The sequence below is a fragment of the Oncorhynchus kisutch genome, linkage group LG1 (genome assembly GCF_002021735.2).
Source record: "Oncorhynchus kisutch isolate 150728-3 linkage group LG1, Okis_V2, whole genome shotgun sequence".
In the NCBI taxonomy this organism is placed as follows: Eukaryota; Metazoa; Chordata; class Actinopteri; order Salmoniformes; family Salmonidae; genus Oncorhynchus; species Oncorhynchus kisutch.
Window position 1 is genome coordinate 51,291,932 of NC_034174.2, and position 24,216 is coordinate 51,316,147.

At 42.3% G+C, this 24,216-nt stretch overlaps 1 protein-coding gene across 2 annotated transcripts in view; it reads right to left on the reverse strand.

Moving 5' to 3' along the window:
• The window catches only part of LOC109867580 (copine-9-like), a 224,315-nt gene that overhangs the window by 79,404 nt on the left and 120,695 nt on the right, over positions 1–24,216 (reverse strand). Inside the window, exons 1-3 of one of the 2 annotated variants that reach the window (XM_031826686.1) lie at positions 20,671–20,704; positions 20,392–20,394; positions 16,362–16,438 (exon numbers count right to left, since the gene is read on the reverse strand). In XM_031826686.1, coding sequence (XP_031682546.1) covers positions 16,362–16,423 — 62 coding nt within the window. In that variant the 5' untranslated portion in view covers positions 16,424–16,438; positions 20,392–20,394; positions 20,671–20,704. Of the gene's footprint in view, positions 1–16,361; positions 16,439–20,391; positions 20,395–20,670; positions 20,705–24,216 lie in introns of those variants that run through there. The other variant, XM_031826680.1, reaches the window with a different exon arrangement.

The following is a 24,216-nucleotide window of genomic DNA, read 5'->3' on the forward strand; positions in this document are numbered from 1 at the left end:
GGGAAAGACAACACCAAAAAGTGTAGAAAAAGTATGTTCATCCTGCCTTAGTCCTAGACAGTAAATAAATGATGCTTATATCCGGGGGGGGATATGAGGCTATAAATATATTTCAGCCAATAAAAAACACTAACCCCAGGACCTCTCGTCACCAATGCCAGTACACAGGGAGCATGCCTGGCTGAATTTGATAAGCTTCCACGTTTCCCAACATCCTATTGGCATGAGGGCAACAGGGAGACCGTGGGTGGCACACTAAAGGCATTTCAAGATAATTATCTATTTGGACAAAGATCAAACACCCCACAGTGGAAATTACATTTAATGTTTATGCAGAGCTGGGCTTCAAATGCCAAGAATCTCCTTGCAGGTGGTACGGGAGGCTTTAAGGGTTTAGAAAGTGCCCTACGATGTGCCATTTCATAAACCCAATAAATACATTTACCAGCAGGAAAAACAATGTTCATACAATGTCATTACAACCAGAAAGTGGTTGAAATGATGTCAGAATGTCATTTTGACGTTATTTAAAATATTTTCTGCTCCCTGGGTTAAATATTCATTCCAAAAGGAGTGCCTTCCTTGGCTCATGCATGATACTGAATTTTAAGAAACAAGTCTGTCTAAATTCAAGATATTCAGTCTGAATCCAATGGACATCCTCTCACCTGCATAATTTTAACATATGTATTCTAGAACACTGCCTAGAACACATTTCTTCTTCTGATAGAGAAAACAACAAATAGAGACTGAAGAACAGAGAGAAAAGAAAACAATGGGCTGGACATGCTGGGAGATGAGTTTGTATTGGTCTGCCATGTAGCAGGCTTCTGTCTGTAACGTGAGCTGTTCAGTATGTGTTGATAGTCCTTTCTACTGCGCAGTTTTTGAAAGATATAACGTTAGCCATCGAGAACTAACTAAGTTTTGCTACTTTTCTCAACAACATTGACGCCCTAAATTTAGCAGGTGCTATCAACATATCAGGTGGAGAAAGTGCTAGGCTACTTTCTGCACACGCCACGGTAAGTGTGTGAGCCGGAGTTGCTTGACACAACGCAGACCAAACAAGATGTAGCTACAAACAAAACAGAGTTACATGGTTCCAGTCTGCCGTGAACCGTTCATCCATGTATACCGGTAAGAATCTAGATACAATTTCAAATATACGTTTCTAATTTTGTCAGAATGTCGTTTTTATTGCAATTTAAAGAATACTGTTAGTTAGCTAGTGAATGTTAGCCTTCTGGCTCACTAGTTAATGTTACGTGTATGATATATGGAGTGATATTTTTTGAATCAGAAACCCATTTGCATGGCTAGTTATAGCCTAATGTTAGCTAGCAAACATTGAACCTATACCACTCCCTCTTCAAATTAGGGCTAATTGGAAAAGCCATGCAGCCGAAACATGTTGGATTTTAAAAACTTTGTTTCTATTGAACATGCCATACAAATAAAGGCATTTTAATTAATTATATGAAGAGTGCCTTGGTCCTCCTTTCTTTTTGATGACCAATTCACCCCTTTTACCAAAGCGCACCTTCTGTCTACCAAAATGTACTATTGTGTACCTTAGTAGCGCTTCCCTTCCTCCCCTTTCTACTACTTGAACCTAGTTTGTTGGCTACCTAGCTACCTGCAGATTCACACTACAGCTATAACAATGTTTGTATTGGTAGTAGTATGAGTTGGGATTACTAATGTCTAAACAAAGACTCCACTTTGGCCGGATTATTACATGACCATCAAATTAGCCAGGTGTGTCTGGGTGTGATTACGGCCATCTATTGTATTTCATGAACATGTGTACATGTTTAGACAAATAGTGACCCATCCACTTAGCTAGAAGTGGCTGGGGGGGCATTTCTATTACATGACCCATCAATTTAGACAAGTGTGTCAGGTAAGCGTCATCTAATAATTCTGAAATATTTTTATCTGGACACTTTCTGTTTTCGATATTGCTACTATGCAAGTAACCATTTCAGTGTACCTTTTACACGTTCTGTATCCTGTGCATGTGACAACTTAGATAAAGCGTGTGGTTTTACTACATGGTGTCACGCCCTGGTCGAAGTATTTTGTGTTTATCTTCATTTATTTGGTCAGGCCAGGGTGTGGCATGGGTTTTTGTATGTGGTGTGTATGTATTGGGATTGTAGCTAGTGGGGTGTTCTAGTTAAGTCTATGGCTGTCTGAAGTGGTTCTCAATCAGAGGCAGGTGTTTATCGTTGTCTCTGATTGGGAACCATATTTAGGCAGCCATAGTCTGAGTTTTTCGTGGGTGATTGTCCTTAGTGTCCTTGTTCCTGTCTCTGTGTTAGTTTACACTAGTATAGGCTGTTTCGGTTTTCGTTACGTTCTTTGTTTTGTAGTGTTTATAATTGATTCGTGTTTTACGTTTGTTCATTAAACATGGATCGCAATCTACACGCTGCATGTTGGTCCGACTCTCCTTCACCACATGAAAACCGTTACAGAATCACCCACCACAAAAGGACCAAGCAGAGTGTCAACAGGCAGGAGCAGCCCAAAGAGGAGATACGTAATAAGGATTTCTGGACATGGGAGGAAATCTTAGACGGGAGAGGACCCTGGGCTAAACCAGGCGAGTGTAGCCGCACCAAGGTGCAGCAGGAGAAGAGGCAACAGGAGCAGCCCAAAGAGGAGTACAGTATGGACTATACTTCTTGGGAGGAGATAGCCAGGTGGGCGGTCGACCCAGGGAGAGTGCCGGTGCCCGCCTGGGATTCGATGGAGCAGTGCGCGGAAGGTTATCGGAGAATGGAGTTGGCGAAGCAAGCACGGCGGCGCGGACGGAAGCCCGAGAGTCAGCCCAAAAATGTATTGGGGGGGGGCTCACAGGGTGTAGGGCTACGCCAGGTAGGAGACCTGCGCAAACTCCCTGTGCTTACCGGGGGGCTAGAGAGACCGGGCAGGCACCGTGTTATGCAGTGGTGCGCACGGTGACCCCAGTGCGGGTGCATAGCCCGGTGCGGTTTATTCCAGCTCCGCGTATCGGCCGGGCTAGAGTGGGCATCGAGCCAGGTAAGGTTGGGCAGGCTCGGTGCTCAAGACCTCCAGTGCGCCTGCACGGTCGGGTCTATCCAGTACCACCTCCACACACCAGCCCTCCGGTGGCAGCTCCCCGCACCAGGCTTCCTGTGCATGTCCTCGGTCCAGTACCACCAGTACCAGCACCACGCATCAGGCCTACAGTGCGCCTCGCCTCTCCAGCGCTGTCGGAGCCTTTCTCCTCTCCTGCGCTGCTGGAGTCTCCCGCCTGTTCAGCGCTGCCAGAGCCTTCCTCCTCTACAGCGCTGCTGGAGTCTCCCGCCTGTTCAGCGCTGCCAGAGCCTTCCTCCTCTACAGCGCTGCTGGAGTCTCCTGCCTGTTCAGCGCAGCCAGAGCTGCCAGCCTGCATGGAGCAGCCAGAGCTGTCGGTCTGCATGGAGCAGCCAGAGCTGCCAGTCTACATGGAGCAGCCAGAGCTGCCAGTCTGCATGGAGCAGCCAGAGCTGTCAGTCTGCATGGAGCAGCCAGAGCTGTCAGTTTGCATGAAGCAGCCAGAGATGTCAGTCTGCATGGAGCAGCCAGAGCTGTCAGTCTGCATGAAGCAGCCAGAGATGTCAGTCTGCATGGAGCAGCCAGAGATGTCAGTCTGCATGGAGCAGCCAGAGATGTCAGTCTGCATGAAGCAGCCAGAGATGTCAGTCTGCATGGAGCAGCCAGAGCTGGCAGTCTGCAAGGAGCTGGCAGTCTGCAAGGAGCTGGCAGTCTGCAAGGAGCTGGCAGTCTGCAAGGAGCTGGCAGTCTGCAAGGAGCTGGCAGTCTGCAAGGAGCTGTCAGTCTGCAAGGAGCTGCCAGTCTGTAAGGAGCTGCCAGTCTGCAAGGAGCTGCCAGTCTGCACGGAGCCGCCAGAGCTGCCAGTCTGTAAGAAGCCGCCAGAGCTGTCAGCCTACATGGAGCAGCCAGAGCCGCCAGTCAGCGTGGAGCAGCCAGATCTGCCAGTCAGCCAGACTCTTCCGGATCTGCCAGTCAGCCAGACTCTTCCAGATCTGCCAGTCAGCCAGACTCTTCCAGATCTGCCAGTCAGCCAGACTCTTCCAGATCTGCCAGTCAGCCAGACTCTTCCAGATCTGCCAGTCAGCCAGACTCTTCCAGATCTGCCAGTCAGCCAGACTCTTCCAGATCTGCCAGTCAGCCAGACTCTTCCAGATCTGCCAGTCAGCCAGACTCTTCCAGATCTGCCAGTCAACCAGACTCTTCCAGATCTGCCAGTCAACCAGACTCTTCCAGATCCGCCAGTCAGCCGGGATCTGCCAGAACTGCCAGTCGGCCAGGATCTGCCAGTCGGCCAGGATCCGCCAGTCGGCCAGGATCCGCCAGTCGGCCAGGATCTGCCAGATCCGCCAGTCAGCCAGGATCTGCCAGTCAGCCAGGATCTGCCAGTCAGCCAGGATCTGCCGAAACCACCAGCCAGCCAGGATCTGGTAGATCCATCAACCTGCCTGAGCTTCCTCTCACTCCCGAGCTTCCTCTCACTCCCGAGCTTTCTCTCACTCCCGAGCTTTCTCTCACTCCCGAGCTTTCTCTCACTCCCGAGCTTTCTCTCACTCCCGAGCTTCCTCTCACTCCCGAGCTTCCTCTCACTCCCGAGCTTCCCCTCACTCCCGAGCTGCCCCTCAGTCCCGATCTGCTCCTCAGTCCAGTGGGGTTCTGGGTGAGGACTACTAGGCCATGGTCGGCGGCGAGGGTGGACTATCCAAGGACGCGAGGAGAGGGGACTAAGACATTGATTGAGTGGGGTCCACGTCCCACGCCGGAGCCGCCACCATGGACAGACACCCACCCGGACCCTCCCTATTGTTTTGAGGTGCGTTCGGGAGTCCGCACCTTAGTGAGAGGAAGCTCAGGAGTGAGAGGAAGCTCAGGCAGGTTGATGGATCTACCAGATCCTGGCTGGCTGGTGGTTTCGGCAGATCCTGGCTGACTGGCAGGAAGGGGGGGGGTTCTGTCACGCCCTGGTCGAAGTATTTTGTGTTTATCTTCATTTATTTGGTCAGGCCAGGGTGTGGCATGGGTTTTTGTACGTGGTGTGTATGTATTGGGATTGTAGCTAGTGGGGTGTTCTAGTTAAGTCTATGGCTGTCTGAAGTGGTTCTCAATCAGAGGCAGGTGTTTATCGTTGTCTCTGATTGGGAACCATATTTAGGCAGCCATATTCTTTGAGTTTTTCGTGGGTGATTGTCCTTAGTGTCCTTGTTCCTGCCTCTGTGTTAGTTTACACTAGTATAGGCTGTTTCGGTTTTCGTTACGTTCTTTGTTTTGTAGTGTTTATAATTGATTCGTGTTTTACGTTTGTTCATTAAACATGGATCGCAATCTACACGCTGCATTTTGGTCCGACTCTCCTTCACCACATGAAAACCGTTACACATGGCCTCACATGTGAATCCTTAAAGAGATGGGTGAGGCTAAGGCATAAGAGGGTTGAACAATGCTGAATGGGTGTACACAAAGAAGAGCTCTCCAGTAGGCCATTTTGACAAAAGTGGGGTTAGAAGTTAATCAACTTTCAAAGCAGAATTACTTTCCCATTCTTCTTCAACTGCAGTATATGATATACCATTTCCTAGCTCTTCGAGTCTCTACTTTTATCCAATGTAAAAAACACTATTTCAAATTTTGCTACATAAAACCTGAATTGAGGCTTAGTGAATGGCCTTATGGGACACATGTTGCTTATGAGGACATGCATATATTGTATGTACAAAATGTACATGTAATGACTGTAGTGCAAACAGGACAGAAGTTGGGAATTTCAGTTGATCACTTTAGCGCCCCCCTTGGGCCAATCAGAGTATTGAAAATGCTGGATGTCTATGGCAAGACTCATCATTCGCTCAAGTTTCCTCAGAATCGGGCGAGTGGTGTCTGAGATATCGCGTGTGACTAAGGACAGAGACAGATCCATAATCCCCTCTTGATTTCATCATGGGGGACAATTACGTGTTCATCACTGCACAGTACAGTGGTCCGTCTGTCTGTTGTGGCCTGGTATGAGTGGCAGTCTTAAGAATTGGATTGAAATAAGTAATATTAAACCAGTGAAGAAATATTTTTAGACATGGAGATACGCCAGAGAGGGATCGAGAATGGGAAGTGGGAGGACATACAAGCAGCGCAAAGGTTTTAATCTGAATCTTATCAGGGCAAGAGGTGCTGGAGATGTGGAGTGGAACATAATTACAGTGGAATTTAAGAGCTCTGTGTGCCCGCGCTTGCGCAGTAACTTTTGTGAAGAAATGGGTTGGGGGGACAAGGACAGAGTAACATCGATCAAGTGTACCTGACAAAAGAGAAATATGGCATTTTATTTTAATATTCAATCTTTGAGATCTTTTACACCAAGTTGACATACCAAGTGCTTATAAGCAATGTTAACTTCACCTGTGTTTTTGTTTAGGGGAAGGGAGAAACTTGAGAGACACTGTGTTTAATATTCAATCTGGAAATATTTATGCCAAGTGCTGTTAACTTTACTTGTGTTTTCATCGAGGGGAGCTGGAGAGGGGAGACACTTGGGAAGTGATGGACTGTGTGGAAGGAATGAATATGGTTGGCAAATGAATCGCGGTCACCTTCCTCAGCAGCTAGTTTAACTGGCTGCTAGCAGCTCATACATCTCAATAAACAATGTTGGCAGGTTGTTCCTCCTTTTAAATTGGTATTTGCTCTGATTTAATTCATTTGGGGAACGTGAGACAATCCTCTTGGCCATGGGATATTTCATTATATAGATGATAATAAATAATGTGTAGGGATGCACGGCACCATACTGACCTGTGCAAAGACTCCCAGTTATTAAAATGAATGGGCAAATAAGTGTGTGTGTGTAAGACAACGAGAGAGAGATAGAGACAGACAATAGGAGAAAGGGTTTTGTCATTTATTCGGCAATTCTAAAATGTCAGTAAGTACGTTAAGGTATAAGTATCTAATTATTGCCAATAATCCATTGTGGCAAACAATACCTCTTACCTCCCATATCTCTGTACTGCTGCCAATGAACAGAATAGTAGCACAGTTCCCCTGCTGTTTTAGTGGTTGTATAGAAGGATTGACTTTCGAGCTTTAAATAGACAGTTCATCCTCCTACTAAAAGCATACTTTACTAAATGGAGGAAGCTTTCATGATTGCATTTAACAAGGGAGAGAAGGGCAGTGAACAGGTGAAGAGGTGGACCTCTACATAAAAAGGTCTCTAATGAGGTTCAAGTGTCAGGTCAACACAGAAACAGTTCCCCCACACTCAAGGAGTTTACCATGGACCAATTAAATCAAACTTGACTTGAGTTGCCCAATGACATTGGTGTGTCACCTGCCACCATGCAGTCCTCCAAATACAACAGTATTTGAGATCTTTCAAAAATACTATGCGGTTCTCGATTGAACTTGCCTGATGCAAGAGAAAGTTTGAAATAGTCAGAAAACATGTTAACCTTGCCTATCTGGCACTATGAGCAGACCCGAGCTGATGCTCAAAGCAATTTGAAAGACTTCAGATCCTGTTTAAAACCAGATCTGACCGCCACACACAGCAAACAGCCCACGGATTGTTAAAGCAGAACCATCTCCAACTAATGTGCTTCACCACCCAAAGTCACCCACACAGGAACAAAAGTCTCCTCTCCATAGCAACCCAGCCTGCAATGCATGCAGTTCCGCCAGAACTACACTGAAAATAAACAGACCTGGGTTCAAATACTATTTTAAATCATTTAAAATACTTTAGCTGGGCTTGATTGAGCTTGTCTGTTGCAAAAGAGCCAATAGAAAAATCCCAAGAGCGTGAGCCCCACCCACCTGGCACTCTAGGCAGGCTAAAGCAAGCGCTCAAAGTATTTGGGAGATTTCGAATAGTATTTGAACCCAGGACTGAAAATAAATACAAACCCAGAGTAGCAGCATATAGCCTACACACACACATTGCAGAGACGCTGCCTGTCAGATCAAAACCCACCAACCTGCCACAATGCCAAAAACTCACCGGTACTTCAAAGACTCACATTTCACACTTTGAGATTAAGATTTTGATTGAATTTTTTTCAGAATCAAAACCACACAAACTCAAATTTGTTAATCAGAAACCCATTGAAACAAAGAGCGCAGAGAGGGCCACTATAGTTCATAGGCTTTATAATGAGGGAGAGAGAGAGAGCCAAACTCAGGTCTGTTAACTTGTGGGTTGGTGAGTGTTGGATTGATCAAAGCTCTGAGGCCATGCCAGTTTGCTGTACTGTACTGAGTGGAACGAAAGGAACAACAGAGGAACATCAACAGTCGCTCTACATTTGGTCTTTAAATATTTCATCAGATAGACTGTGTGCGTATGAATGGGTGTTGCTTTCCTTCAAATTAACTTAAAATTAATTTGTGAAGGTTTTGATATTGAACTTTGGTGCTGTTGTGCAGCTTGCATGGCACTGGCATAAGCTTGTCTTTGATAGCTGTGGTTTATGGAGCTTTGCAGCCTTGCTTTGTGTTGTCAGTTATTACATTTCCCCACAGTCTCTGTTTTATCCAAAGCTTGGAAGATGGGAAGTTAATTACTGTACAGCTGTGGGGCTTGAAGATTCTTCCCCAAGTCTTTCCATCATATCTGGTGTTGTAGTGTTTAAATGTATCATTTAAACTATCTTTAAATGTGAAGATTTGTTTGTTATCAAATCATTTCTCTGTGTAATTATTCCGTAATTCAACGAATCACGGAATAGTAATTAACTAGGAAGTCGGGGCACCACGGAAAAATGTTTGTACACTTTCAATTTCCAGAATGTAACTCTTCAGATATTTTATTATTTTCACAGATCACAATCTTCTATTAATGTACTATTACCTCAACATCGCAAACCCTTGGATATCTGCACGAACCCTGTCATAAATCATGAATCAGCAATATACAAATTGTCTTAATTGTTTATTTAATAACTAAATAATAAAAACACACCCAATTAGGTCATACATTGGTTACTGACATGATACACTGAAAAGTCCCTCGTGGGCTAAGCCGATATGACGGCTTGGTAGACAAAGGAAAGGGGTGGGGACCGTTCAAGAGCGGGAAACTCGGAGAGGATTCACTGTAATACAGTCGATAACTACACATGAAATGCTAATACATTTAACATGAACAGCCGTGTATTTGAAAATCAATTGCAATTTACATATTTACGAGAGTACGCCTTTGTTGTCCCTCTCTGCGATCACCGGTCTGTCTGCTGGATAGTCAGTCAACCAGAGATCAAAGTCTGTTGGAGTTGTAGGTTGTTATAATTAATATTTCAGAGTACCATTCAGAAATGTTCTTAGATCGGATGCGTTTACCAGACTAAAGTATTTAAAATAGATTTCTTAGCCATTTCAATGTGGGAATGATCTCCACGTTCTCTCGTCTTGTCTTTGGGTAGAGTTGCCAACCATTTCAACATGTAGCGACAGCTTCCATGTTTTCTGGTCCCTAGAGTAGTTTGAACCACTTCACACAACAGCGTCACCCGGCATGTTTTTGTCTAGAGGAGTAGCCATTTCAATGTGGGGACCCTGTCCCAGCAGTATCTTGACTCTGATTTAAATTGCCTACCATTTCAACATGTAGCGACAGCTCCATATTTTCTGGTCTAATGTAAATTTTGTCACGAGTGGTTTTATACTCTGTGGAAGAAGGGGTCGGTTCCATGATGCCTGATGTAATGTCTGGGCTCACGGGGGAGTGGCCACTGACTAGTTAAAACCTTATTTCTAAACAAGTATCTTGTTTAGAAGGCCAACATCACATTACATCTTCTCACAAATAGTTTCATATTCAACCATATATTTTATACAACCATCAGATGCAAACCCTATAATTGAGAAGTGTACACAACCAAAAACAGTAATGTGTGTATCCGGTCCTTCATGAGATCACCAAATGAAACAACCTCGACATAACTGTCCCTTAAGTGTCCACAAACCACTCCAACATTCTCAAAAATAGAAATACTGTTTAATTCTCAAATTTGGAGGATTATGAGTTTTGGCAAGAAGAATGCCTTTTGTTCTCCATATGCTCTCTCACTCAATACTCCATGGCAGTGAAAAGAGTTTCTACTAGGAATTTATGACTGTTGTAAAAGCTGGGGTGGGAGAGAGAATAAGAGAGGGAGGAGCCACGATATACACCCAAAAGGGCCGCGTCGTGACACTGGGAAAGAATTAGGAACTCCTGACTTACTCAAGTGTAAAGTGTAACTACAAATACGGCCTTGATGCCGTCTTAACATATTCAAACCTATTTGAATGTCTAATGGGGAAGGCAGAGGGAGACCTTTCTTTTTTCTATAGTGTGTATGTTAAACTTGAAGGGGTGGAGATAAATTAAGGATGAAACACGGTGTGGTCTGTGTGTGTGTGGCTTAAATCTCCCAGGTCCAACATAAATTACACTAATGACCACCTGGTACACTGAGTGGGCATGTTCCCGTCAATCCCCCCAAAGCTCGTGCTGTGACTGGTTACAAGAGACATAATATGCCCTATGGCTTTATCAACATCAAGCATACCTGAGACATGATTGCACTCACAGAGGCATTAATAACCATAACATATTCACACAGGGGGAGTTGTTCTCTGAAGTCTAGTAACCAGGCACAAATCAGAAATCCTATATTGTGTTTGTGCGTGTGTGCAGAGATGATGATTCGATTTTTGGAGAGCAGCAAGCACTTCAGTCAAAGTCGGCAGGGGGTTGACAACACGCTACAGCTATGTACACATTTAATAGACATACTGTTGGTGGTCCTGTGGGTTGAAATGGCTGAATGTTTGCCCTGTTATTGTGAGGAGTTATGCTGGCGTATGGCAGTGGTGGTGGGTTCCCCTAGTAATCCCCTGCCTTTGAATACCACCAGGCTCTCTTTGTCCCTTTACTTGAGATCTGAAAGCAGATAATCGCACTGTCTGATGCCATTTTAGAGAACAGAATGGAAAAGATGAAACAGTTTATCCCGACTGAAATGTTGGTGATAGATACAGAATGAGACATTATGCACTCTCAGTTGCCATAGAAACATGCACATCAAGTCAGAGGAATAATACTATGTTTTGTGTGTGTGTGTGTGTGTGTGTGTGTGTGTGTGTGTGTGTGTGTGTGTGTGTGCACGTATGTTGCAGCCATCGAGGTGTGGTGTAGTGTGGCCTCTACTGTGATCAATACCTCTCTCTCTCTCTGCCTTGGTCCCTCTTATCATCTCACTCCATGGGAGTGTGAGTCTTTGCATGGTAGGACACACACACACACACACAGTCAAACACTCTTTGTCAGCACCAGTCAACCAGTATTTGCTAGTTATCTCCCAACATAGTTACATAGAGCCAGAACTGACAGAAAATGTGTGGCAAGACAGCATTTGCCCCAGTACTTTTCAATATGGTGTGGCGCTGCCACAACACTTTCAAAGCAGCAGAAACAAACGCATTCACCAGACATATTCATTAGTTCACTCTATAGAAAAATTTAGAAAAACGTTTTGCTATGGAAAAGAAAGCAGGCGTGTATTTTCTTACATTTCAGCCCGTTTGCCTCTTTTCTCAGGTGAATACAACCCTGACCCTGGGATTTTACGCGGTAATTTTCAGTTGCATTCACTTGTCAGTTACAGTGGGCTCCTAGCTACAGGCAACAGTCTCATTAACCACACCTCTCAACAACTATGTCTGGATGCATCATCACCTTGTTGTTTGACTGCACTCTGCACTTGGTTTCATTCTTCGCCCCTCACTCCTCTCCAGTCTGTGGAATCTGACTTTGTGGCTGTGTTATCTAGTGGAAAACCCTGCCTGCCTCATTGCCTGCCTCATGAGAGCGCAAACACACAGTTTAGTCATCCTCTAAAACTATCTGGAATGATCCAATCTATAGCAGCTAACAAAAATACTAAAGTTAGCTTCATAGACGCTAACTACTTTAGAGCTTTTTTACGAAAGTATCTTCTTTTGTTAAGAGCCCTGATGCTTGCTCTAAACATTAACACACATCATTGTGGTACTGTTTTGGAAACATAATAAATGTATCTTTCATATCAGCTTGTTTGCGAAAGACATAAGAAAGACATATGTCGCCACCTGTGCTAACTAGCAATCTAGCGTGCTCCAAATACCTGTTTGTAAGCTAACTGGGGAGGAAGTGTAGTTTGTCAACTGAAGGCACACACAGTGTATGGATCTGTGCAAAACTGCATTTCGACCTGGCCCAGGTGGGATAAGAGCGCATAGGCTTCCCTAAGCTACCTGCAGCTATGGTTGTTATCAGTAGGCTACAGTTAATCAGACTGAAGCACAGACTAATTGTGCACGTTGATATTTTGATGGCGGGTATGAGCTTCCATATAAAACAGCTCCTCTCCTCACTCCTCACTTATACCCACGTTTTCAGTCGCAATTTGCTTTTACCACATGTAATGATTTGCATGAAATTGATACAAATTAAGCATGGTTTGTTGTAATGTTGTAAGCTAGGCCTAGCATATGGTATTGATTTTACGAAATGTAGCTTAATATTATGGTGTTTCTATTACAAGAAAAACAAAACCCTCAGGGTTTCCATTAGGAAAATATGGCACTGTACAATGTGACCGGTCGGGAGTAGGTTACTAAGTGACTGCGAGTGAAGAGCAAAATAATCCTAACATTTCCAAAACCTAATTGTAGGCAAACAGAGACCCAAACATACAAATCGAATTGATTTATCAAGACCAGTCCACATGCTTGTCTCAGAGTAGCACGAAACAGTGCTGAAATAGTTGACCACACACGGGTAGGCTATTGCTTCAAATCCTATTTTAACAATTGAATGACTTTGGGTGTTCCGGTAAGCAACAGTTTGTTTATTTATCATTTATTATTTTGTATTCATAAAAGAACTCCAGCACAGAGAAGAGAAAGGAGCGTTGAATAATTAAACATGTCGGTAAAATACTGTTAGACTTGGGGATTATCGTCACGGACAGTGCTATTCGCCTGTGTTACACAGAACGCGAAAGCTCAGGAAAATGGAGGTACAGTAGGCTACAATACTGTAAAGTAGACCTAATAATGCTAAAAATAATGCTTCAATAAATCAACTGCTGGTCTTTACTGTATGCTGCACATTTTTACATTGTATTCCATTTCCAGCTACACTATTCAAGCCATCGACTCCCTGATGGTTGAAGTTGATGAGCGATCGGATGAGCGATCAACACCACTCTAATCACAGTCAGAAGACAGTTGAAGAAACATAAGTGGACTTATGGTAAGGCTCTGTAAGACATCTTATATATATATATATATTTATTATTTTTGTACAGAACATTAACCATGTGTGTTCTCTTGTTTTGTTTTGTTCTGTAGTTTCGACCCAATGATTCATCTGACAAACAAAGAACTTTGTGTGCTGCAGGCCCAGGCATGGATTAAAGCTGGTGAGACATTGAATGACTTCATCAAGAGATATGCTGGACCCTATGTCAGAGAGGTTTTTTTGGGACCACATGGTGTCTATTGTCCTGCTAATAGCCCTTGTGAAAAACAAGTGTTTGGAAAGATGTTGTTATCTAATATCTAAGGGGCTTTTATATAATTATAATGCAGGGTTAATAATTACCCTCCTTGCCTACCCTCCTTCTTGGCAAGAGGCTATTGTCCTGCTAACAGCCCATCATGGGTGTATGGCTTCTGTTGTATTCCAATGTATTGAATGAGTGTATTAATTACAGTCATTTACTATTCTCATTCTCAGAGTGGAAACATTGTTCCAACTGATAGATTTTTAAAAATCAATTAGTATATTTGAGTTTATTAACCACAATATTTGTTGTATTATTTGTTCTGTCTTTTCTGGTGGATTAAACTGAAATTGCAACCAACTTTCTATGGCTTGTTTAAAAAATAACAATATTTTGTAGATTATTTTGTTTTCAAATAACCGAATGTGAGCGATTGTAATCTGGATAAAGTGAAAAAGACCATTCTTGAACATGGGGTGAGACATTCTTACTAATTTGTAAATAAAGCCAGTTTGTTATTTAGAATTATTTATCTCTGTTTTTAGAGGGAGAGAAACCAAAACCACATGTCAAGTGTAATTCCCCCATTGTATTTACCCAATCTCTTAACTCCAGGACCACCAACAGTTTTTTGTTGTTGTTGCCTGACGCAGGAAACTAGTGCCAGAGAAGTGAGACTCAAAAAAATAAAAAATAAAAGCCTCCATTAATTTACAAAAAGATAGTACATTTGTGCCACAGTTTAGACTACCGATAGATCAGCATTCTAACGCCTCCTTGTGATAGTGTGGTGCAATGACAGAATGCCATCATCTACCACTAATGGTGACGGCATAAGCTCGTAACTTTTAAAGGAAGAACCATCATAGCAACTCTGTGCTTTTGTCTTAAAGCTCAAATGTAATAAGTGTAGCCTACAGATGAGAAAATAAACCCTTTAATTGTCTGCACATACATGCTTGTGCATTGTTACATTATTCAAGAGAGTAATATATTTTAGAAGAAAAGTTTCTGTCATTGTTGAAAAGTTTGTGCTTACTGGCTAGTGGCTACTGTGGCTACTGTGATATTTATGGTAAATTTGAGCTGCAGACCAACAATGTTGCGTTGCCAGCCACAGTGAAAGGTTAAGGCAAGGACGTAATGTTAATTGAAAAGTAGCATTCTCTTTCGCCACCCCGCTTCTCAGACTCTCCTTCATATCTCTTAGTGGGAATAGGACCTCGGAGTTTGTGCTTTATGGCATTGTGCTGTTGTCTGCTACTTACACCAAACGCAAAGAGCAAGAGAGAGAGAAAGAGCAAGAGAGCGAGAGAGGCAGAGAGACAGAGACGCATTCAATCAAAGCTGGTCAGTGTGTTTTCCCGGATATGTAAAATGTTGTAATTGTTTCCTTGCAAATTCAATTTGAGTTCTCAAAACCTTGGCTATTGAATTGAAAAGGGCCCAATTCCATCCTGAGTCTATTACATATAAAATAATATACGCCATTTTAGCAGAAGCTTTCATCCAAAGAGACTTAGTCATGTGTGCATAGATATTTTACGTATGGGTGGTCCCGGGAATCAAGCAATGCTCTACCAACTGAGCTACAGAGGAACACATGTATTAGGTGATTCACTGGGCCAGTGTTGTGCGACTGACATGGGTTCAAATATAATTTAAATCATGTTCTTCGGTTGACCCCATATGAGAACCTTTTTGGTTCCACATAGAACCCCTTTGGGTTCCATGTAGAACCCTCTCTGGAAAGTTTATTCAAAGGGTCCTGCTAACAGGCTAACTACACTACTCGCGTCGCGTGAATAATATAGAAATCTATATTATTAAATTATTGCAAGTCAGTTCTATTTCTGACGCAGATCGCACTGCACTGCCTCTCCCACCTCCTCATTTATAGAAGCAGGTACCCACGTGCCATCTCCTCATTGGTTATACCCACGTGGGTGACTGAAGACGAACGAGGTCAGTGGCGGTAATGCACCTAATTTATGAAAGTTGCCAATCATAATATAAAGTCAAGACAAGAAAAAAACTGGAAGGAGGAGAGATGACTAGAAACAATTTGGTTGACCGTTTTATGTGTGGATTAATTGGTGGAGTAGAGGACCTTGTGCATTTCTTGTAAAATAACAACTCAATGTTTATATCCCAGGACAAATTAGCTAGTAACAGCAAGCTAGCTAAATGGGACAAATTAGCTAGCAAGTGCAAGCTTTTGGACTATTAATATAATCGGTTCAGAGTTTGTTTTGATATTTTAACCTGCGTGTCGTGATCGTGTTTGGTGTGGGGTGACAAAATACATTTATGCACGATGGCGCACGATGGTGCACGCACCCAGACGGTTTGGGTTCTGTGTAAGGGGACAGCCAAATAACCATTTTAGGTTCTAGATAGCACCTTTTTTTGAAAGAGTGTAGCTGTGCTTGATTGAGCAAACCCTAACCCACCTGACCTTCCAGACAGGTCTAGTTATCGCCATAGCATGTGTTATTGCCTCAAGCTCTCGTAAAATACAATCCTTCTCAGCTGAAGTTTTGACGATAGATTCATCTCCAGTTACATGCCTGTTGTACAGTGGAAGCCTCCGGGCGTAGACACACCAACGATTGTGTTCTTGTTTTTCACTATCTACGAGGCAATGTGAACATTGTGAGATTCTGGAAGCCTGTCAAATGCGGAGGCGTACAGTAGCAGATCGTGTTTTGATGCATGCTATTACACAGCAGATACACAGTAGATATTTGATAGACATATTGGTAGACTTACGAGAGGGTTCTCTCCAGCCGACTGCCTGTGGAACCGATGATCTCCCCCAGAGTGCAGAACATCTGGCCCAGGAAGTCCTGTAGAAGGAGGGGTACCATAATTAGCATAAAACCTAGCTCCTATTATGCTTTGCCTGGAGGGGCATCAGTTTTAGCACAACACCTAGTCCCTATTATGCTTTGCCTGGAGGGGCATCAGTTTTAGCACAACACCTAGTCCCTATTATGCTTTGCCTGGAGGGGCATCAGTTTTAGCACAACACCTAGTCCCTATTATGCTTTGCATGGAGGGGCATCAGATTTAGATTTAACACCTAGCTCCTATAATCCCATAGTCTCACATGCCAGACAGGCTCTGATCTTATTGTTACGTTTTTACAGATACACTGTATGGACGGGACAGAGGGTTTGATTCATGGGTGTCATGCATCCTATAAATCTGAGGGGGCAAATAGTATGTGAGGATGGCTGGGGAGGAGTTGGTCCGGAGGGGGGCTGCCCCCCCCCCCCCGTCCTGAAGTTGGAGAATTTAGCGTTTTTCAAACACCTGAAACAGCTTGTTCCTGCAATCTAGAACTTAAAAAATACTGTATGTTTATTTATATGAATACCTAAGGATGCCTTGTTAAAGACTACCAAGAAACACTATGTGCAGCCTGGTCACCAGAAACACATGTCGATTTCGGACGTTTGAGAAGGTCCTGATAACATCGATATATGCCACCCTCGACACTCCCCCCCCCCCCCCCCCCCCCCAAAGATAATGAAAAGATAATGTCAACCATACAGGTCATTCATCTGAACCCTTGAACTTGACCATTATAAAATGAAGGACACCTATGGCACGGCAGCTGTTGAAAGTGACTACTGTCCGAGGATCATGGTTCACTGTTCATACAATTTTGATTGATACAATGCAATATATCCTGTGGAAATCAATCAAGGTCCCCAGTAACGATATATGTAATTCCACATACTGCACTACTTTTGACCAGAGTCCTATGGGTCCTAGTCAAAAGCAGGGAATATGGTGCCATTTGGGATGCATTCCATACATTAGCGCCATACAGGGTAGCACTTTAGTTTACAGTGCTGAAATAACAGGGTAACGTACGGAAAGCAATAGGAAACAACAGGGAAATAAGACGACACCGACCAGGTAAGTACGTGGTAATAACCCATTAATAGTCAGTATGTAGCTTCTAAGTACTAATATAAAGTTATATGAATTTTCCTGGTTGTTATGTAGAAATAATTATTTGTTAGTGAAAATAAATCAATAATCGAGACCAATAAGCAAAGTTATGTAGTAAGTATTTAAGGCAATTTCCATCTTCTCAGCAGCACTGTCTATACTTATTTGGAATGTACTTGGAACTTTCGAAGAAATACTGTTTATTTAACAGAAACATATGAGAAACTACATCATACTAAGAGTGCCTTCAGAAAAGATTCATACCCTTGACTTATTCCACATTTTGTTGTGTTACAGCCTGATTTAAAACGGATTAAATACAACAACAAAAATCTCACTCTTCTACACACAATACCCCATAATGACAACGTGAAGACATGGTTTTTTGAAATGTATTGAAAATTAAATACAGAAATATCTCATTTACATAAGTATTCACACCCCTGAGTCAATCATTTGTAGAAGCACCTTTGGTGGCGTTTACAAGATTTTAGTTGTCTTAGGTATGTCTGTATCAGCTTTGCAAATCTGGATTCTTCCGTGCAGATTTTCTCACGATTTTCTGTTAAATGAAATGGGGAGCGGCGATGAACAGCAATCTTCAAGTCATTCTACAGATTTTCAATGGAATTCAAGTCTGTGCTTTGGCTGGGCTAGTCAAGGACGTTCACATTTTTGTTCTGAACAATTCCAACGTTGCTTTGGCTGTATGTTTGGGATCATTGTCCTAAGGTCGTTTGCACTCTGAAGCAGATTTTAATCAAGGATTTGCCTGTATCTGGCTCCATTCATTGTTCCCTCTATCCGTACCAGTCTCCCAGTCCCTGCCTCTGAAAAGCATCCCCATAGCATGATGCTGCCACCACCATGCTTCACGGTAGGGACGGTGTTATATGGGTGATGAACTGTGCCTGGTTTTCTCCAGACATAGCGCTTTGCATTCAGGTGAAAAAGTTACATGTCTCATCAGACCACAGAATGTTTGCCTATTGATCTCAGAGTCTATCAGGTGCCTTTTTTGCAAACTCCAGGTGTGCTGTCATGTGCTTTTTTCTCAGAAGTTGTTCCCTTCTGTCTACTCTCCCATAAAGCCCAGATTGTTGAAGTTGTCCTTCTGGCAGGTTCTCCCATCTCAGCCAAGGAACTCTGTAGTTCTGTCAAAGTGGTCATTGGGTCTTGGTCACCTCCCTGACCAAGGTCCTTCTTGCCCGGTTGCTCAGTCTGGTCGGACGTAGTGCTGAGAGATTAGTTCCATTTTTTTTTTTCTCCAATGATGGAGACCACTGTGCTCTTGCAAACTTTTAACACTCTAGAAATGGTTTTATATCCTTTCTTAGATATATGCCTCATCACAATTATATCACGGGGATCTATGGATAATTCATTGAACTTCATGGTATAGTTTCTGCTCTGACATGCACTGTCAACTATGGGACCTTATGTAGATAGTTGTGTTTCTTTCTAAATCATGTCCAAACAGGTGGACTCCAATCAAGTTGACGTGACATCTCAAGGATGATCAAAGGAAACTGGATGCATCTGAGCTCAGAGTGTGATAGCAAAGGGGTGTGAATACTTATGTAAATCTAACGAGAACACCCATAACACGATGAAGCCACCACTAAGCTTGAAAATATGAAGAGTGATGTGTTGTGTTGGATTTGCACCAAACATAACGCTTTGTATTCAGGACATAAAGTACACTTCTTTTTGGGCAGTTTTCCTTTAGTGCCTTATTGCAAACAGGATGCATTGGCCTCATGGTGAAATCCATGAGCGGTTTCCTCCCTCTACAGCAACTGAGTTAGGAAGGGCGCTTGTATCTTTGTAGTGACTGGGTGTATTGATATACCATCTAAAATGTAATCAATAACTTCACCATGCTCAAACGGATATTCAATGTCATCTTTTTTTTTACCCATCTACAAACAGGTGCCCTTCTTTGCGGGGCATTGGAAAACCTCCCTGGTCTTTGTGGTTGAATCTGTGTTTGAAATTGAGTCCATGCAACTTGTTAAGCAAATTTTTACTCCTGAACTGAAGGGGTTGAATACTTATTGGTTCAAGAAATTTCAGCTTTACATTTTCTATTCATTTTATTTTAAATTGAAAAACATAAATCCACTTTGACATTATGCGGTATTATGACAAAATATCTCAATTTAATCAATTTTAAATTCAGGCTGTAACACAACAAAATGTGGAACAAGTCAAGTAGTGTGAATACTTTCTGAAGACACTGTATGTTGGGAAACATTTAAGAAAGTAATAGTAATATACCGGGGAACAGATCGTTGCTTTAGAATACAGTTTTAAGGCCCCATAAGTACACTGAAACTATGGTAAAACTATAAAGAAAGTAATAGTAATTTACATAACAATGACTTAAGTAGAGTGCTGAAATAACTAGGTAAAGACCGGAAAGTAATAGGAAAAAACAACAAAACAACACAGCAACGACAAAGTAACTACCCAGCTACAGTACAAGCAAAGACCCAAAATGTACATTTTGAGGTTGTACTGTAGTTCCTCAAATGTTTAATTCCTAATAAGTATAAACGGTGCTGCTAAGAAGAGGGAAATGACCTTAAATACTTAACTTTGCTTATTAGCCTCTATTATGGATAACATTTTTTTCTACATAACAACCAGGAAAATTCATCTAACTTATTATCAGTATTTAACAGCTACAAACTAACTATTAAAGGATTATTACTGCGTTCTTACCTGTTTGTTGCCGTCTTATTTTCCTGTTGTTTCCTATTACTTTCCGGACGTTACCCTGTTATTTCAACACTATAAATTAAAGTGCAACCCAGTTATTTTGTTGACTAACCTTCTGCTCATCCACAAAGGTTTGCAATTGAGAGAGAAAAACATATCTGTTAGTTGGATAACTGCAGAGACAAAAAACAAACATTTTAAATTTTTTTTGTTCATTATTCCAACATTCTCCCCTTGAAAAAACGAACCAATAAGTAATCAAATCAAAGACTAACCAAATGTAACCGCTTTAATTCTCCCTTGAGAGTTCATGAAGTAAATAGATACATATTTGCATGCCACACAGTTAAGTATGCTTATATCAATTGTATGAAGTCACCGGTATGCTTACATGTTTTGAAATGTTTGAACTTCTGGTGTCCACATTGTACCTGTAAGAAATAAGAACAATAAATCATCACCTGATAATGGGTTGAATCCACCAAAAATACAAATGACAAATTAACACTTACAAAATACAAATTAACACCTACATATGTACATTCCATATTTAGCTGCTATGGGAACGAATACATTCCAGCAGCATATTAAAAACTGGGTTGATGTTGTCAATTACATTGGCAAGTAAATATTTGCCAGGACAAATATTTAATTATAAATCCGATTATTTGACATGGGGGAGATGTGGGAAGCGAAAATGATTTTTCTGCCAGCTAGTTAGCTAGCACGCTGCTAGCGAAGAAGCCTACAGCCAACTGGCAGGCACAAAACAAGGTAATGTAAAATAAACCTAAACTTTCATTACATGAAGCTATTTTTTAAATATGCAGTTGGTTTTCATTGAAAGTAGTGAACAGTGGTGATGATTTTTTTTTAAATTATGTAATTGTCAACGAGAGTTACTGCTAGTCTTATAAGGAGTTGTGGTCAGTCTCAGCGACGCTGACACCAACTCCTTGTAACTCTTTGTGAGACTGTCGTAATATGGACACCGTACATGTAGGTTTTTAAAAACTATTTTTACTAGAAAACAAGGTGCTATCAATTGGTGGTTTGACACTAAAAACAACGAGGAGTGGCAGGTAGCCTAGTGGTTAGAGCGTTGGGCCAGGAACCGAAAGGTTGCTGGATCGAATCCCTGCGCTGACAAGGTAAAAATCTGCCCTTGAACAAGTCAGTTCACTGTAGGCCATCACTGTAAATAAGAATTGGTTCTTAACTGCCTAGTTAAATTTAAAAAATACTTGTTTCAGTAAATCTGGGAGAAACCCCAAACTAATTTTATATCAATGATAATATACTAGTTACACTATATATACAAAAGTATGTCACTTAAAATGACTAGATTTGGCACACAACCATGCAATCTCAAGTCAGTTTGTCAAATTTCTGCCCTACTACGGCTGCCCCAGTCAACTGTAAGTGCTGTTATTTTGAAGTGGTAGGCCACACAAGCTCACAGAATGGGACCGCTGAGTGCTAAAGCACATAAAATGTAAAAAAGATGTCCTCGGTTGCAACACTCACTACCGTGTTCCAAATTTCCTCTAAAAGAAACGCCAGCACAATAACCATTTGTCGGGAACTTCAAGGGTTTCCATGGCCGAGCAGCTGCACACAAGCCTAAGATCACCATGCGCAATTCCAAGCGTCGGCTGGAGTGGTGTAAAGCTCACCGCCATTGGATTATGGAGCAGTGGAAATGCGTTCTGTGGAGTGATGAATCATGGTTCACTATCTGGCAGTCCGACAGACAAATGTCGGTTTGGCGGATGCCAGGAGAACGCTATGCCTAGTGCCAATTGTCAATTTTGGTGGAGGGAGAATAATGGTCTGGGGATGTTTTTCATGGTTCAAGCTAGGATCCTTAGTTCCAGTGAAGGGAAATCTTAACGCTACAGCATACAATGACATTCTAGACAATTCTGTGCTTCCAACTTCATAGCAACAGTTTGGGGAAGGCCCTTTCCTGTTTCAGCATGACAATGCCCCTGTGGACAAAGCAAGATCCATATAGAAATGTTTTGTCGAGATCGGTGTGGAAGAACTTGACTGGCATGCACAGAGCCTTGACCTCAACCTCATCAAACACCTTTGGGATGATTTGGATCGCTGACTGCGACCCAGGCCTAATTACCCAACATCAGTGCCTGACCTCACTAATGCTCTTGTGGCTGGCTGAAAGTCCCCGCAGCAATGTTCCAACATCTAGTGGAAAGCCTTCCCAGAAGAGTGGAGGCTGTTATGCCAGCAAACGGAGGACCAACTCCATATTAATGCCCATGATTTTGGAATGAGATGTTCAAAGAGCAGATGTCCACATACTTATGGTCATGTAGTGTAGTGTTAAAGTAAAATTAAAGTAGTGTTAAAGTAAAATTCCAGACTGTTAGTTAAACCACAAACAAATTTGAATATTCACCTAATGTCAGTTTATGTGACAAAACAAGCATTGTACAGTCTAAACCGCTGTGAAATATACAGTATTTCTATAACCAAAAATATGGTGTTTTCAGCTGTTTGAAGCTGGTGTACAAAACCGAAACTTAAGAATGGGAAGCATAGAAGTAGCGCACATAGAACATATCTACCACTTCTTAGACCTTCTTTCAATGAGAACGACAGCTCTATAATTAACATTTCCATGTGAATTTGAAAGTATTCAGACTGCTTGACTTTTTTTCACATTTTGTTACGTAATAGCCTTATTCTAAAAATGTTAGTTTTTTTATCCCTCGTAAATTGACACACAATAGCCTATAATGACAAAGTAAAAACAGCTTTTTAGAAATGTTTGTACAAAACTGAAATACCATATTTGCACAATTATTCAGACTATTTGCTATGAGACTCGAAATTGAGCTCAGGTGCATCCTGTTTCCATTGATCATCCTTGAGACGTATCTACAACAAAGGCACACCCCTGTCTATATAAGGTCCCACAGTTGACAGTGCATGTCAGTGCAACAATCAAGCCATTCTCCATAGAGCTCAGATACAGGATTGTGTCGAGGCACAGATCTGGGGAAGAGTACCCAAAAATGTATGCAGCATTGAAGGTCCCCAAGAACACAGTGGCCTCCATCATTCTTAAATGGAAGGAGTTTCCCAAAGGCACCTAAATGAGTCAGACCATGAGAAACAATATGCTCTGGTCTGATGAAACCAAGATCTTTGGCCTGAAAGCCAAGCATCACGTCTGGAGGAAACCTGGCACCAAACCTATAGTGAAGCATGGGGGTGGCAGCATAATGCTGTGGGGATGTTTCTCAGTGGCAAGGATTGGGAGACTAGTCAGGATCAAGGGAAAGATGAATTAAGCAAAATACAGAGAGATCCTTGATGAAAACCTGCTCCAGAGGCACTTCAGGACCTCAGACTGGGGTGAAGGTTCACCTTTCAACAGGACAACGACCCCAAGCACACAGCCAAGACAATGCAGGAGTGGCTTTGGGACAAGTCTCTGAATGTCCTTGAGTGGCCCAGCCATAGCCCGGACTTGAACCCATTAGAAAACCTCTGGAGAGACCTGACAATAACTGTGCAGCGACGCTCCCCATCCAACCTGGCAGAGCTGGAGAGGAGAATAATGGGAGAAACTGGTGTGCCAATCTTGTAGCGTCATACTCAAGAAGACTTGAGGCTGTAACCACTGCCAAAGGTGCTTCAACAAAGTACTGAGTAAAGCCTCTGAATACTTATGTAACTATGATTTTATATATATATATTTCTTATATATAAATTTGCAAAAAAAACAGTTTTGCTTTGTCATTATGGGTATTGTGTGTAGATTTATGAGGGGAAAAAAACGATTTAATCAATTTAGAATAAGGCTGTAACGTCACAAAATGTGGAAAATGTTAAGGGGTCTGAATACTTTCCGAATGCACTGTATTGCAGCTTTAATGTGCTGCATCATAAGTTAAACCATAAACAT